The 16,222-nt window shown below is 67.9% G+C and overlaps 2 protein-coding genes across 2 annotated transcripts; one reads left to right on the top strand and one right to left on the bottom strand.

The window, feature by feature from the left end:
* The first annotated feature begins 2,026 nt into the window (after positions 1–2,026).
* PTRH1 (peptidyl-tRNA hydrolase 1 homolog) lies at positions 2,027–4,082 on the top strand. The gene is made up of 4 exons (XM_082327812.1): positions 2,027–2,324; positions 2,467–2,566; positions 3,201–3,246; positions 3,679–4,082. The coding sequence occupies exons 1-4, from the start codon at positions 2,156–2,158 to the stop codon at positions 3,868–3,870; spliced, it is 507 nt and encodes a 168-aa protein (XP_082183938.1). The 5' UTR covers positions 2,027–2,155; the 3' UTR covers positions 3,871–4,082.
* Positions 4,083–6,036: 1,954 nt separating this feature from the next.
* Positions 6,037–12,319, bottom strand: CERCAM (cerebral endothelial cell adhesion molecule; the record flags this gene model as incomplete). The annotated part of the gene is made up of 13 exons (XM_082327216.1): positions 6,037–6,238; positions 6,902–7,138; positions 8,013–8,216; positions 8,324–8,451; positions 8,629–8,761; positions 8,872–8,978; positions 9,161–9,237; positions 9,389–9,508; positions 9,588–9,792; positions 9,884–10,018; positions 10,098–10,215; positions 10,411–10,521; positions 12,135–12,319. The coding sequence occupies 12 exons, from the start codon at positions 12,317–12,319 to the stop codon at positions 6,904–6,906; spliced, it is 1,758 nt and encodes a 585-aa protein (XP_082183342.1). The 3' UTR covers positions 6,037–6,238; positions 6,902–6,903.
* Between the last annotated feature and the right edge of the window lie 3,903 nt (positions 12,320–16,222).

The following is a 16,222-nucleotide window of genomic DNA, read 5'->3' as shown; positions in this document are numbered from 1 at the left end:
GCTCACCTCGCCACCACGTCCTGCCGTCCCTGCTCGCGCAGCACCGCTGCGACCCGTTTCTGCACAACGCAGTTCCCCGGGCTGAGCTCCAGCGCCTGCTGGTAATCCGCGAGCGCGTAGGCCAGCTCCCCCAGGCGAAGGAAGCCGTCTGCAGCGAGGCAGCGTCGGCGTCTCGGTTAAACGAGAGCAGCTGGGGGCTGGCTGTCACCCTCGGGCTTTGTCTGGAGCTCTCTGCGCCAGTGGCAAACACACACGGCGCGTGTCCAGCCCAGCCCAGCCACAAACATTTCGGCATCAGTAGCCAAAAGCTCTGAGCTCCGCCGGGCAGGAGACACAGCCTGGTCTGGAAGAGAGCAGCCGTTCCCAGCCGTGCCCGCAGGACAGGCCATGCCGGGAGGGAGCCGAAGGCCAAGGCCAAGGGCCGGGTGAGCCAGGCAGGGCTGCCCTCACGCAGGCAGCAGCGCGAGAGCCTTCCCGAAGTTCGGCACGGCCGGCTGGAAGTCACAGAGCTGGAGGAAGGCCTCTGCCCGGCTCATCCAGCTCTGCCCTCGGCCCACGCCGGCCCAGGCCGGCGCTGCTCGAACCACCCCGCGCCAGCGCGGCGAGCGGCCAGCGGCGTCCCGAAGCCGGACGCCAGCCTGAGAGGGGGCCGTAACGATGCGGCCCCGCTCCTCCGGCTCCCGGCCTGGTGCATCCCTGCCCCGCCGGGGACCCTCCACCCCCCGCGGACCCAGGCTGCTGGCTCTCGAACGGCAGCCGCTGGCTTCTCCCGCCGCCCGCCGGAGCAGTCCGGCCCTGCGGAGAGAAGAGCCGTGAGCGAAGCCGCGATGTGCGGCGGGCCCGGGGCCGTCACACGGCCACGGAACAACGCGCCGCTCCGCCGGCAGGGCCGGAGGGGCCTCGGGGAGCCCCGCATGCCCCCATTCAGCCACAGGCAAAGGCCGCCGCCGAGGACGGGGCGCGGCCCGGGCACCGACAGCTCCCGCAGCCCGCAGGGACCCCGCTTCCCCGGGGCCGACGCCGCGCAGAGACCGGCTGGGCCCGCGGACCCGCGGCAGGGGCCTCTGCCAGCCTCCGCCCCGCCGCTCCTCCGGCACGGCCGCGGCAAACGGCCCGGGCCCGCACCGCCCTCCCGGCGGAGGGGCCGTTCGCAGGCCGCGGCTCCCGGTAACCCCGCAGCCCGCCCTGGCTGCGCCCCCCGGGCCCGGGCCCGGCCCCTGCGCGGGCGGAGCGCGGCGCTGCCCACGCCGCCGCCGCGGGCCCGCCCTGCCGCCCTCAAGCAAGATGGCGGCGCCGCCCGTAAGCAAGATGGCGGCGGGGGGCGGAGCGGTACCGGGCTATTGGCGGGGCGGGGCGCGGGCGTGACGTCACGGGGGAAGGGAGCACGCGGCGCCATGCTGGCGGCGGAGCTGGCGGGGCGCGCGAGACCGCTCGTCAGCCGGGCGGGGCCCTGCGTCATGGTTGGGCCGGGGGGCGGGGCCCGGCTTGAGGGGAGCGGGGGGGGATCGGGGCTGGGGGGATCGAGGCTGGGGGGGATCGGGGCTGGGGGGGATCGAGGCTGGGGGGGATCGGGGCTGGGGGGATCGGGGCTGGGGGGATCGGGGCTGGGGGGGATCGGGGCTGGGGGGGATCGAGGCTGGGGGGGATCGGGGCTGGGGGGATCGGGGCTGGGGGGATCGGGGCTGGGGGGGATCGGGGCTGGGGGGATCGGGGCTGGGGGGGATCGGGGCTGGGGGGATCGAGGCTGGGGGGGATCGGGGCTGGGGGGGATCGGGGCTGGGGGGATCGGGGCTGGGGGGATCGGGGCTGGGGGGGATCGAGGCTGGGGGGGATCGGGGCTGGGGGGATCGAGGCTGGGGGGATCGGGGCTGGGGGGATCGGGGCTGGGGGGGATCGAGGCTGGGGGGGATCGAGGCTGGGGGGGATCGGGGCTGGGGGGATCGGGGCTGGGGGGATAAGGTCTGGGGTGATCGGGGCTGGGGAGATCGGGGCTGGGGGAAGTGGGGCTGAGGGGTGCTGGGGGGGATCAGGCCCCTGGAGGTTCCATGAGCCCCCCAGGGGCTCATGGCGGCCCGGCAGAGCCCCGTTGACGCCCGGCGGGCAGGTGGCCGGCCTGGGCAACTACGGGCTGCGGGGGACGCGGCACAGCGTGGGCATGGCGGTGCTGGACCGGCTGGCCCGGCAGCTGGCGGTGGCCGAGGGCTGGCGAGCGGACAGGCGGTGCTGCGCCGACGTGGCCCTGGCCGCGGCCCGCGGCCTGGAGCTGTTGCTGCTCAAGCCGCGGAGGCTCATGAACGTCAACGGGCTCAGCGTCGCCAGCGCCGGTGAGCGGCTGGGTCACCGCCGACGCCTGCTGTGCCACCGGGCCCCGCGACGGCCCTGCTGTCCCCTGCCCAGCGCTGCGGGGTCCGGGCCTGGTGAGCCCGCCTCCCCCTCATTTCTTGGGTTGTATTTCTGTTTCCAAAGCCGAAATCTACAGCCTCCGCCCAGAAGACATTTACCTGGTTCATGACGACCTGGACAAGGCCCTGGGCAAGGTGGCGATCAAGCTGGGAGGCAGCGCAAGGTATGGCGTGGCCCCGCATCTCCGGTTGCGTCAGCTGGTTCGAGGCCTCACCATGCCCTCACAGGCACGTGGGCCATTCCTGGCCCCGGCCCACTAGCCTGGCGGTGCTTTCAGCCCCAGCGCTAGCCCTGGGCCCCATCCCAGCGGCAGACGCAACAGCCAGCTGTTTGGGCAGCCTCCCGGTTGCTGCCCTGACAGGGAGAGCACGGAGCCTCCTGGAAGCGGCTGTGGGCTGGATCCAGCCCATCGGCTGCACCACATGGGCTTTTTATAGCACTCTGCCTGCCCCAGCGCCAGCTCCTGGGGCAGCCTTGAGACATTTAACCTAGGAAATCTTCCACTGCGGGCCAGGGCAGGGATGGTACTGGGCCACGGCGCTCGGTCACGCACGCAGCAGCTGCAGCAAGAGCTGAGACGCGCAAAACGTGCCGTGCCATCCCTGCTTCCCCTCGTCCGCCCCAGCCAGCCGTGCTCAGCCCCAGGGGCTGGATGTTCCTGCAGAGCCAGGGCATGGGGGCTGCAGCCCCTGGCTGGGACCACGTCCCCGAGGCCCTGCAGCGAGAGACCCCCAGACCATACCAGGGTGGGGGGGTCTCTTACAGACTAACGGTGGGTTTTCTCCTTCTCTCCCAAGGGGACACAACGGGGTCCGATCCTGCATCAGTGCTCTGCACTCCAACGTGAGTGGGCCCTGATGGAAGGGGATCAGTCCTGCCCCCACCTCAGCGCATGGCTTGTCATCCCCCCACTCCCGTTCTTCCAGCTCCCCTCAGACAAGCCCCTGCTCCCTTCCCTCACCCCCCTTTTCCCCTTCCCCTCCTTCCCTCTGCTTCCCCGAGGGCTGATGTCGGCTTGGCCGCTGTGGAGGACATGGAAACAATTAGTTTGAGTGGCTCTGCCAGGCCTGGCAGGAGCCTGGGATCTCAGCACAGCCCAGCAAAAGCCTCTTCCAAAATCATGTTTCTTGGAGCAAGCACTCGAAACCACCTGGAAAACATGAGGGGCTGCTCCCTCGCTGCCCAGCCCCGCTCACAGCACCATCCCTTGCCCCAGCTCTGTCTCAGCCGGGCCCTTGAGGTGAAGCTCCTCCAGCTCTCCTTCTTCCTCCCCAGGAGATGACCCGGGTCAGGGTTGGCATCGGGCGGCCGGAGGGCGAAATGACGGTGTCCAGCTATGTCCTGGCTCCGTTCAGCGCCGGGGAGCAGGAGAGGCTGGAGCAGGTCCTGGCTCAGGCAGCGACCTGCCTGCTGGAGCACATTCTGCAGAGGAGAGCGCCCGTGGGGGAGCCGGGGGACAGGGGCTGACGTGAACCCCCAGGGACCTGCGTGGCCGACGGACAGAGCGCTGCGGGCTCTTCGGGGTGACCGTGGTGCGGAGCAGGGCTGGCCCTGCTGCGCAGCCTGGCCAGGCACTGGGGCAACCCCAGTCCGTCCCCACGCGGCTACGGGCAGCTCGTGTCCCACTCAAACCCCTGCAGGGGCTTCACGCGGCAGTTTGGCACAGAAATTAAATAAACCCTCGCCCCTGGCTCTGCCCTGCTCCTGCCCCTCTCCCCTGCGCCGCCTGCCAAACTCTGGCTGTCCCTGGCTGTCTGCAGCTCAAGTCTGTGTTCCCATCCATGTTCTGCCAGCCCGGGCTGGAGGGAAGCTTCCAGTGGGAAGGGGGAAGCAACAGGAGCGACTTCCGCAGCATCCAAAACCACTTCGGCTTTGTCGAGAAGCTGTGGAGGGCACGAGTCGCGTGGAATCTCACAGCTCAGCAGCGCACGAGGGCTGCTCCCACTGAGCTGCGGCAAGTTTCAGGGCTGGCCTCATAGTTTTTGTGAGGTGATTTTTCAGCCAAACCCCGGAGTTTCAAACAGCTGGAGGAGTTCTGGCTCCTCCTCACAGACCCGTTATAGGTCTCATGGCAGAGAGGGCAGCCCGAGAAGCGGGGTCTCCCCACCGCCACAGCTTCCCAAAGCCCCGGGCTCTGCTGGCACACCCTGGCCAGCTGCACACCCTGCGAGCGCGGCTGCACCGAGAACCCCCGCGCAGGCAGCTCCTCGCCCGCGTCCCAGCGGGTGCTGGAACGAGCGCCGGGACCCTTGCTGGGTCATGCGTGCCGCAGCACTGCTGCCGCTTCCTTCCTCCGCTCCAGCTGGTACCAGACCTTCCTCCGCTCCAGCTCCCAGCTCCTGAGCTCCTCCCGTAGCCCTGAGGCTACCTGCGACCAGGGCACAGGCAGGGAAGCAAAGGTGTCCCCAACCTGCCATCGGTCACCTCTCCACCCTGCTGCGTTGCCCGTGCCGGTACTGGCTGAGACCCTGTGGTTGCAGACCTTGCACTTGGCCATCTCCTTCTCCCTGTTCTCCAGTAGATCCACTCGGATCTTCAGGTCCCGTGTGATCTCCTGGAGCCGGTTTTCCTTCAGGAGGTCCCTGCTGCAGCTGTTCAGCCTGCCCCGAACACCGCTCTCCTGGATTATTTGCTGGTCTCAGACATCCCGCTGTGGGTCTTGGCTACCAAGGCTTGTACCCACTGCTCCATTGCCTTCATCGAGCTGTGGGGAGAAGAGGGGCGCAGCCCCCCAAGCCCTGGGTGAAGGCGGCAACCCACCGTCCCGGGGCTAAGCCCAGCAGCTGCTCCAGGGCCAAAAGGGGCAGGCAGCTGCCAGGCAGGGGTGGAGAGAGGTGGCAGCTCTGGGGGCCTGGCAGGGAGCTCACACCTCCCCAGATCACCCAGACTAGGGCTAGTTACAGTAGTTTTAAGGAAATCATTGCTCCTCCACCCCAGAAAATCCTCAGTTTTCAACCGAACATCATCCTGCCGAGAAGCTGAGGTTTAGCACCAAACAAGCTGGGGCTCCTGGAAAGCAAACACCCTCCTCCAGAGCTGGCCACAAAGGTGACAGATGCCGGAGCCCAGCAGGACTCGGCTGCACATCTCGGTGCTCAAGCTGGTGTCGGGTTTACAGTCCCAAGGCCAAACCTAGCGCCGATGAGGGGAATCCTTTCCGTCAGCATTCCCAGGGGAGAGCTGAGCTCCGCGGAAATCCCACCCACCTTTTCACCCCCAGACCCCAAGGGAGAGCTCCGGTCTCTGTCTCCCACCCCACCTCCCTCCCTCCCTTTCCCCATTTCAGATGTCATTCCCAAAGCAATCCCCAGCTGGGGGAACCACCAGACCCTCGCTACCGCAGCTCCGAGGTGACCCCGGCGGGGCATGCCCTGGGGACCTTACGTGGGGCAATGCCACCCGGCAGAGCCAGCACCCGGTACGTCAGCTCAAACACAGTGTGCTTTAATCCTCCCTGGGCTTCGGCACAGGCGAGGAACAAGCCCGGTCGGCGGCAGGAGGCCACGTGTGCCACCGCGGGAGCCAGCCCCCGGCCTGAAAAACACTCCCCAAAGTCCAAGCCGGTGGGAGACGGCAGAGTTGGCACCGCTCAGGGCGGTCCTGGAGACGTGGCCTCAGCAGAGCCGGAGCACAGCGCTGCCCCAGTCCCTCCACCGGGCAGGGAAGGGGCTCTCCGGGAGCCCTGGGGCAAATCCTGCCTCGGGTGGGTTCCCCACGTGCAGATTCGAAGGACCCTGGGGGAATCTGTCCACGGCAGCTGCATCTCTCAAGCGGGAGCAGGCAGGATCAGGCCACTGCCCCGCGGTGCTCCCAGCTGGGTCACAATCCCTCGTCCCTAGGAGGCAAGGACGCAAACGTTAGCGGTCAAGGCAGGAGCAGCCCCGACGCGTTCACGCCTGCAGCAGAGGCGGTGGGAGGATTGTTTTCCAGCCTCCCCCGGTCTGGCTGCTCCCGGGGAAGCTCTGCTGCCAGCACGAGCAACCTCAGACAGGGAAAGTCTGACCCGGCGTTAACCACGGAGGTGCTGCCTTCGGGCCAAGCAAGCGCGGGCGCTCGCCTGCCTGCACGGCCGCCCCATGGAGACACAGCCCCAGGGAGACCTGCTCCGGGGGGGAGCAAGCAGCGCCGGGGTGAAACTTTCCCCTGCGCGATGCCCCCAGCTCTCTCCAAACGAGGGTGACTTTTGCAGGAGGCAAAGGAGCGTTGTCCCTTCCTCGCTTGAGGGGCTGAGGAGCAGCATGGACTCGGGGAGCAGCAGAACCCAGTCCCCTGGCCCCCACCAGCCCAGTGCGTCCCCATCCCTTTCCCCGCCTGGAAGAGAAGGTCTCATCTCTGCTTCCCAGTGCTTTGACTCTGATGGGGAGAGCTGCTGCGGCATGGCAAAAAGAAACTAGGCATCCGGGACACATCCGAACACGGTGCTCGCAGGGAGGTGCTTCCCAGCCACTCTGTCCCCTGTCCCCAGCACCACGCGCCCGGGTCCCACGGCCTCGCTCACCATCAGAGCTCGTCGCGGGCTGTGGAGCGGAGGTGGCCAGCACCGCCCTGTGAGTCCCTCAGGGTCTTTTGCGAGCCAGCCCAGTCGGTCTTCTTGGTATCGTCGTCCCAGATGGTGGAGGTCTCGGTGTCGCTCAGCCAGTTGCTGTCCCCAGCGTAATGGGTGGGATAAACCAGGAGGGGGTGAGCCGAAAACACCAGCAGGTCCCGGGGGGCGAAGTGCCGCTTGTAATCCTCGCTGGGGAAAGCGGCGTGGACCCGAGAGGAGAAATTGGCTTACAGAGCACGGCCCGGTGGAGCCGAGCTGGGGGCCTGCCCTGCACCGCTGCTGCCTGCAGCGCCTGGCTGGGGAGGGACCGGGGAGGGGATGGGACCCATCTCTCCCCACCAGCCTCGGTGGCACGGGGCCGGCCCTGGCACAGAGCAGGTCTCCGGCACAGCATCCCGCCGGCCTGGCCCCAGCTGGCCCCGGGCCAGGGCTGTCTGGTGCCGTTATCCTGGCGAGCATGGGACTCCCAGCTGCTCCTGGTTCACATCCAGAGCACTAATCCGCCCCTCTGTCCACCTCCAGCCTCCCTTTTACACGCCTAATCCCTCTGTTTCGCCATCCTGCTCACTGGCTTTCCCACCCCCCTCTCCCCCAGGACACCCGGCCACCAGCACTCGCCCACCCCCTAAATTGCCTCCCGCTCCCCAGACACAGCCTTGCCGCTGACCCCCCCCAGGAAGAGGGGCATGGAGGTGCCCCAAGATGGGGCTGAGACCCACAACCAGGGGTGGGGAACCACACAGCCCCCCAGCGCCGGGGTACAGGGGGCTGCTCCCCCTTGCCATGGGGCCAAGACCCCCGTGCGGGGCCAGCATCGAGCCCTGGCGCTGTCCCCACTCCCGTCCCCCACCCCACGCTGGCAGAGGGCCATTTTCCAGCGGCTGGCAGCCAGGCAGCGGCCGGGGGGAATGAGCTCATGCTACAGATGTTTTCCTCCAGCATGAGTAATGCTGGGGGGGGAAAACAGGGTGAGACAGTGACGGCGGAGAAGAACCTCATGCTCCCTCACTGGCATGGCCATGCCACTCCGCCAGCAAGCCCTCCTGCACCCCCAGCTCCTTACTTGGGGTGCTTGTCGTACATGATGGGCAGGAACTCGTCCACCGGCAGCATTTTGGAGAGGGGCTCTGCAGCCAGCAGCTTCTGTGCCCCGCGGCGGGAGATGGCATAGGCCAGCGTCCAGTACGAGTACCCAGCCACCACCAGGTTTTGCACGCCCTCCACGGGCACCTCGTCCTCCGCGTTCACCTGCTTCCTTCCCAGGTAGCTGCGGGGTGGCCACTGAGCCGTGAGAGCCAGCTCCAGGGACCCCCACCCCGCGTACCCCCAGCCCCGGGGACCCCCACCCTGCGTACCCCCAGCCCCAGCACCTACATGAGGTCCCAGTCCTGCTGCGCCCCCTCCAGCTCCTCCATCAGCTGCCGCAGCCGCGCCGGGAAGGCGGCCTCGAAGCGCACATCATCCTCAAAGACCACCGACCGCTCCAGCCCCCGCGACACGATCTATGGGGAGGGGGCAGAGGTGCAAACCCACCCCAGCATGGCACTGGGCCATACTGGGTCCACTCACCCTGCAGGACACCGCTCTCCCCAGGTCCTCCAGAGACCTGGTGATGCTCACGGGGTCCCTGCCCCATGCTTGTGGCCCTTGGGGACCCCATGGCTCCCACAGCCCCGTACCTCCTTCCAGATGTTGTAGTGGCTGAGGAAGCAGCCGACCTCGCCCTTGGTGAGCGTGCGGCCAGAGAAGGGGTCGTAGTACCCAGGGAGCAGGTCCACCCCCAGCACCTTGATGTCGCTGCTGTTGAGGGTGCTGCAAGGCAAGGGGCTGCATCAGCAAGGCGTCCCCCCCAGCCACCCCCGTCCCCTCCCCAGGGTGACAACGGGGGCAGGCAGAGCAGGGACACGTCCCTCCGTAGTCACCTCCCATCCACAGCGTCCACCACCCGCGGGGCGATCTCCAGCTCCCGCAGGGAGGCCAGCATCCGCTGGCGCCGGTCCGGCCTCCGCACCAGGTTGATGAGGAAGATCTGGGGAGGAAGGGGAGAGCCCCACCGAGGGGACATGTTGTCACCGGGGGGCACACAGCCTGCCCGGCCACCGCACGATGGGCAACAGGGGGCTCGGCCAAAGCCTGTGGCGGGCTTTGCCATGGATGGATGCAGCCAGAGGGACGGACAGGGGGACACGGCAGGGTCCATTGGGCACTTACTTCATCAAAGCCCATTTTCGTGAGTGGCTTGGGGAGGAGGGAGATGTGCCTGGAGCGCTGCATGGGGGGGCCATCCACTGCGGAGAGAGGGGACACCCCTTCAGCAGAGCCCAGACCCCCCTGGCTGGGAACCGGGGCCGACAGCCCTGCCCCGGGGACCGGCACCAGGTCCCCATCGCTCCTGGGGCAGGGGACACCTCCGGGACCCCGCCGCCCGCAGGCGCTCACCCATGGCCTCCAGCGTGAGATGCACAAAGTTGGCGCGCTCATCCTCCAGCGTCTGGTGGGCCTTCACGGGGACGTTGATGTAGCCGAAGCGCTGCTGGTTGCACAGGTGGACCTCTGCGCCTGCCGGGTGGGACGGGTGAGCACCACAGCCCCCCCCAAACCCCCCAGCCCCCCAAAGCCCTGGCCCCCCGGCCCTCACCGGCTGCCTGGCAGGAGTAGGCGAAGACAATGATATCGTCGAAGGCCCAGGTGTAGTTGGGATGGGGCGGGTAGAAAGCCAACCGTGACGTCTCCTCCTTCCGCAGGTCGATCAGGAAGGTGGCATAGACCATGGGGACAGCGAAGCAGCCCACCTGCTGCCGGTTCTTGGTGGGGAAGTAGTCGGCCGTCCGGCGGTAGTACCCCTGCGGCACACCGGCGTGATGCCTCGTGGTGGGGGGCTCTTCCACCATGGCGGGGGGGCGTCCCCTTCCCTGGGGCTCTCCGGGGACGTACCTGGGGCGTGATGCCACACCAGAAGTTGGAGTAGAAGGTCTGCGAGTCCAGCATGGGAGCCACCACTGACTTGTTCTGCGCCATGAGAAACTTGAGGGTCTGGTTGTTGGTCAGGATGCTGTCGGTGTCCACAAACTGGGGGGACGGCACAGGTCCTGGAGGCGTGGGAATGCCCGCCTCGGCCCCCACCCCGCCGACACGCCATGTCCCTTACCAGGACATAGTCCGCCCGTTGCTCCCGGGCATAGGTGAGAGCCTCCTGCTTCAGCCTCATCAGGTTTTCATAGCGTTTGTCACTCCAGTGCTTGGGCCCGAGCTCGTCGGGGTAGGAGCTGGCCGGGGGGGAGGCAGGGGTTAACCCCGCTCGCTGGGAACGCACAAACTTGGTGCATGCCGCCGTGTGCCAGCCGGCTGAGTCAGCCCAGCTCTGCCTCGACACCGGCTCCTCCTGGCAGCGTCCCCAGCCAGGGAGCGGGGCGCTGCTCCGGGAGCCCCTCGCAGCCCACACCGGCACCTCCCAGCCTCACCTGGGCTCCTCCTGCACCTTCCAGGCCACCGAGTGATAGTCCTTCCCCACCGCCCCCAGCCACTCCCGCAGCATCGCCGTCGTGTTGTCCGAGTTGTGGTCCGTCGCGCACCTGGGGTGAGGGGACGTCAGCCTCTGGGGGTCCCCCCTGCACGGGACAACCAAGGCCCCCTCCCTGCGCTAGCGACGCTCCTGGGGCCAAGAGGCTGAGCCAGCGATGGACTCGCTTGGGACCATAACACGTAACATGTAATTGGAAGGAACCGAGGCTGTGCTGGTGGGAGGGGGAACACGAACGGGTAATTTCTTTCCCGGTGCCGCCGCCGCCGCCCGTGCTGTCCCGTGGCTCTCACCCCCTGTCCCTGCAGCCCAGCGGCAGCCCTGGCCGTGCTTTCCCCATCCCAGCCCTGTGGCTGCCCACCATGAGCAGCATCGGAGCACAGCAGCTTCATCCCCCCGCCCGTGCACCCCACTGCACCCCACAGCACCCCTGTGCACCCCGCAGCTCCGGCACCCAGAGGAAAGGCCCCGATAGGCAGCAAAAATCCCACTCCCCAACCCCTCCCTGGCCACGCGCAGCCGCCATCAACTCTCCCACCCGACTTCACAACGATGTTCACGGGGACCCCAGCACAGACGGGGCTGAGCCCCACCTTGCTCTGGGGCAACCCCCAAGTCCCCACACTCCGCAGCACCCTCAACCTGTCAAAGCGCCCCGAGCTGCCCCCAGGCACGGGTGTCACGGGGACCTCCTGGGACGCAGGGGACAAGGCAGGACCCGTGTCCCCCCCAGCTCCCAGCTCTGCAGGCAGCTGCTCTTGAAACACCCCGCAGGGCCCTGCGGCCGGGGGCTCCCGGGGGCTGCGGCGAGCAGCTGCCAGCAGCTTCCCCCTGCCCCAGCGCCGCCGCCCCTGCCAGGACCCCCCCGCCAGCCCCCGCCTCAGCCCCCTGCAAAAGCAGCTGCAGAAAAGTTTCCGACGAGCTCAAGCGAGAGACGGCGGCAGCGGAGGAGCGAGGAAGAGGAGGGACGGGGGGCTCCTCTCCCAGCCACCCCGCCAGCACGGTAAAAGGGAGTTTGGGGGATGTCTTTGGGCAAGGGGGGGCTGGGGCCCAGGCCTGCAGGGAGGGGGAAGGCAGCGTCTGTCCCTGATGATGCAGAATCCCCCCGAGCCCAGGGCTCCCCGCCCGCGCCAGCCCCACAGCTTCGGGAGGGGAAGGGTGGGGGTCCTGCCCCCTCGCCGCGGGGCAGCACCCAGCCCCTCCCAGGTCCCTGCTGGGTCCCACACCCGGGGCAGAGCCACCCCTCACCCTTTGGGGCTGGGGGGGCTGTCACCACCAGGATCCCTGTTCCTCCAGGTGGTCCCCGTCCCCCCATGGTCCCCATTCCTCCCCCAGGCCCCCATTCCCCCGGATCTCTGCTCCCTCCACGCAGGCCCCCGTTACTCCAAGGTCCCCCCAAGTCCCCGGTCCCCCCACTCTCCCCAGCTCCCCAATCCCCTCCCTCAATTGTCCTTTAGGTGCCCACTACCCCCCGGCTCCCCATTCCCCCCCATCCCCCAGGACCCCCGCTCTAGCATCCCCATTCCCCCGGGGCTCCCCGTTACCCCCGGGTCCCCGTGACCCCAGCATCCCGGCTCCCCCCGGGGTCCCCATTCCCCCACAGCCCCCTCCTCCCCCCGGATCCCTGCTACTCCCCGCTCCCCCCGGGGGTCCCCGCTCCCTCACCACAGGGCGATGCTCCCCGCGGGATAGTCCATGCGCTCCAGGGCGCCCAGGCAGTGCGGCAGGGAGTGCTCCGCGTTACGGGCCAGGAGGGCGAGCACCACCCGCGGGGGGACCGGGCCGGGCCCGGTGCCGGTGCCGGTGCCCAGCAGCAGGAGCAGGGCGCAGAGCGGCCCCGCGGAGCCCATGGCGGCGGCGGCGGCGGGCGGGGAAGGGGCGGGCTGAGACCCGCCGCGCTCAGCGCACCCCAGCCCCCGCCCCCGGCCCGGCCCCGCCGCCGCTGCGAGCCCCGGGGGCGGGTTTGGGTTGGGTTTCTTTAAATAAAGTCGATATCGGTAAACGGCCCCGCACAGCCCACGGCCGGTACCCCCTCCCCGAGGCCCCCCGGGATGCTCCTGGGCATCCCCCAGTGCCCCCTGCCAGCGCCGGGTCGGGTCCCCGCGGTGCCCGGCACGGCGTGGGTGGGTGGTGGGGAAGCACAAGGGGATGGGGGGGCTCATGGCTGGGGGGGATCATGGCCAAGGGGGCTGGTGGGCAGGGGGGATCATGGCCAGGGGGGCTGCTGGCCAGGGGGGCTTGTGGCCGAGGGGGGCTTGTGGCCAGAGTGAGTCGTGGCTTAGTGGGCTCATGACTTTCCCCCATCACAAGCCAAGGTAGCCCACCCCACCAAGCCATGTCCCACCCAGGCTGCCCCCACGGCTGCCCATGTGCCGCCCCCCAGGAGTGCCTGCAACGTGTCCGAGCATTGGGACATTTGGCCAAAACCACTGGTTAACCACCCAATCCATAAATACAGCTGTCAGCTCCCGGAGCAAGCGCAGGCTGGGAGGAGGCCGCATCCTGGGGAGCAACAACTCCGGGCACCCCACCAGCGGTGCCGGGCACCCCTCGCTGCGGCGGTGGCACCGCGGCCCTGGCGAGGGGCCCTGGCCACGCGTGGCCAAACCTGCACCCACCCGCAGCGGGGCGAAGGCCTGGTCGGGCTGCTGCTCTCGCTGGCTCCCCACGTCCCCCCGCTCCCGGGGGAGCTCCGGGAAGGCTCCGGCAGGGTGCAGCAAGGGGGTCGGGGGTGAACAATCCAGCAGCACCTGAAAGAAGCAACGGGGAGGGGGTAACACACGGGGAGCCCCGGGGAGCCCTGCGGTGGCTGTAAGGAGAGAAAAACTGTTTACAGCCCGAGCTCGGGCAAGTATTTTGGGGAAGGGCTCCGTGCCAGGGCGGCTGGGCGCTCCCCGGCCATGCAGAGCTGCGGGAGGGGGCAGGAGCCCAGGAGCCGAGCACAGCCGGACCCCACGCGTGTCCGGAGCCCACCCGTGTGCGCGGCCCCCCCGGCAGGGCTGGGCTGGGCTGGGCTGGGCTGGGCTGGGGGCAGCCCCCCTCCCCTCCGCGGGACCCCCCCAGCGCGGCCCCGCGGCCCGGGAGGGGACGGAGCCCAGGAAGGGCCGCAGAGCGGCGGGGGCGCCCGCGGAGCCCACGGCTGGCGCCGTCCCGCGGGGACCCCCCGCCGGCCCCGCCCGCGGCCCGGCCCCGGCCCGGCCGCTGCTGCCACCTCCCGGCACCGCCGTCCGGGCGCCGCTGGGGAGCGGGGGCCTCCGGGGCCCGATGGAGCCGCATCTGATCCCGTGTCCCCACACCCCTGCATCCCTTCCCTTCTCTGTCCCTCCATCCCTTCACCCCTGCATCCCTGCATCCCTTCGCCCCTACATCCCTGCATCCCTGTCCCTCTCCATCCCTGCATCCCTTCGCCCCTACATCCCTTCTCCCCTACATCGCTGCATCCCTGTCCTTCTCCATCCCTGCATCCCTTCATCCCTACATCCCTGCATCCCTTCTCCCCTACATCGCTGCATCCCTGTCCTTCTCCATCCCTGCATCCCTTCATCCCTACATCCCTGCATCCCTTCTCCCCTACATCGCTGCATCCCTTCTCCCCTACATCGCTGCATCCCTGTCCTTCTCCATCCCTGCATCCCTGCATCCCCACATCCCTCCACTCCTGCATCCCTTCACCCCTACATCCCTTCTCTTCTCCATCCCTGCATCCCCTTGCCCCTACATCCCTTCCCCTCTTCATCCCTGCATCCCTTTGCCTCTCCGTCCCTGCATCCCTGTGTCCCCACATCCCTCCGTCCCTGCATCCCCTCCTGGAGGTCACAGAGGGCCCTGCCCTGCCCTCAGCACCTCGGAAGGGCAGGGAGAGATTTCAGTGCCTGATATAACAGGATTTTGAGAGGCCTGGATCCCAGAGAGGCCGAACAGGGCAGTTCCCAGCCTGCAGACTGGGATGAAACCCCGCAGAACCCCAACACCCCGCACCGCACTGGGGCCAGGGGGGCCGGAGCCTGGATGTGCCCGGGCCTGGGCTGGGGCCAGCCCTGGGATGCCGCTCTATGAGCAAGAGCAACACCTGGCCGCTGCCAGCAATTTTTTTCCCAGCACACTCCCCCGGTGTGCTCAGCCCCCGCTGTCCCCCGCCCCAGGGACGCAGCATCCCTGGCCCGGCGCGGTTCGGCCACCCACGCACAGCCCCGGCCCCACCGCCCCGGCCACTGCCCACACCGACCCTCCCCGGCGACTGGAGAGGGAGAGCCTGCCCGGTCCGCAGCTCCACCGCCCCTGGGGCAGGCAGAGGAAAGGGGCGACATTGCTGCGCCCTGACGTGGGGAAACTGAGGCACGGGCCAGTGCAACGTGCAGCACACAGATGGACTGGGTCTGGCAGAGGGACGAAGCATCCTGCGCCTGCCCTTGCCCGCTCAGCTGGGGTCAGAATTCTCCCTGCCTTTCCAGCCAGCTTTGCAGCCAGCGTTGCAGCCTGCCTTCTCCTGCAGGCAATGCCTGACAAGCAGCTTTGGCCATGCAATGGAAAAAAAAACGCACAAGCGAGCTTGGGGAGAAGGGAGAAATGGAGGTTACCTGCCAGGGCACCCGCTGCGTGGTCCTCGGGTTGATGACCCACCCGGCTCTGCGCTGCGGCTCAGCACCTTCATCCTGGCCACTCTGCTAGCCCAGGGCTGTGCCAGCCCCCACGCCCCAGGAGCAGGACTGGCAGGCGGGGTGGCAGGTCCCCACAGGGCTCAGGGCATCCCCACGGGGCTCAGGGCGTCCCCACGGGCTCAGGGTGCCCCCCCGGCTCCACGCATCCATGGCGGTACCTGTAACGCAGAGCCGACGTCAGGTCCAAAAGCATCCCGCCCAGAAAAGTGCATTCCCATCCCCGCACTGCCGGGCAGGCAGCAGCGCTGCACTTTTCCAGCAGCCTGGTTTCTTTTCTTTTCTTTTTTTTTTTACAGGAAAAAGTTGCTTTTGGACCCAGAGCTGAGGCTTTTGGCCACCTCCGACCTCTCTCCACTCCTTCCTTGAAATTTTCTAGGATTTTCAGCAAAGTCTTTGGAAAGCTCCAGGTTCCTCAAATGTCATGTTTTTCTGCTTTAAAAGACTCAGGTTTGGTTGCAGAAAACAAATATATAAATATATATATATATATATATATAAATATGTATGTATAAATGCAGAAATTCTGGGTGTATGTGTGTGGCCGGGGGGTTGGTACAAGTGCCCTGGCCGCCAACAATTTTTTAGAACTTATTTCACAAGAAAAAGCATCGCAGGGGCCCAGCCGGCAACGCAGGCCCGTGGTGCCCCTGGGCACCCCTGGGCACCCCTGGGCACCCCTGGGCACCCCGAGGGTCCCCGCTCCCACACCATGATGCTGCCCGAGTGACACCGTCCCGTCCAGACCACTGCCCCGACTTGTCCAGCCTCATGACCCCAGCCCCATGACCCCAGCCCATTTCACAGGTGGGGAAACTGAGGCACAGAGCTTGCACAGCCTCCCAGCAGCTGCCTGGCCAGCAGGCACCCCGGACCCAAGGGAGTACCCATGACCTCGCCATGCTCCCTGCCCTGCCAGCCCCTCATCCTGAGCTGTTCCAGCTGTTCCAGCTGTTGGGTAGCTCAGGAGGCCGGCGCTTCCCTCCCAACTGGGTTTTTCTTCCAGGTCTCTGCTAAACCCATCACATCCGCAGGCGCCGCTCTGCTTTCCTCCTCAGCGAGCTGCTCCCGCGGCGGGCAAAAACAATGGATCTTCCC

The sequence above is a fragment of the Platalea leucorodia genome (assembly GCF_965183815.1).
Source record: "Platalea leucorodia genome assembly, chromosome: 15".
NCBI lineage: Eukaryota > Metazoa > Chordata > Aves > Pelecaniformes > Threskiornithidae > Platalea > Platalea leucorodia.
This window is presented reverse-complemented; position numbering and strand designations above follow the sequence as displayed.

Excerpts from the sequence above, each read along its gene's own strand:
- PTRH1 (XM_082327812.1), top strand. The coding sequence starts at position 2,156 with ATGGCGGTGCTGGACCGGCTGGCCCGGCAGCTGGCGGTGGCCGAGGGC. Across the intron at positions 2,567-3,200 it reads AAGCTGGGAGGCAGCGCAAG|GGGACACAACGGGGTCCGAT; the intron begins GTATGGCGTGGC and ends TTCTCTCCCAAG. Across the intron at positions 3,247-3,678 it reads TCAGTGCTCTGCACTCCAAC|GAGATGACCCGGGTCAGGGT; the intron begins GTGAGTGGGCCC and ends CTTCCTCCCCAG.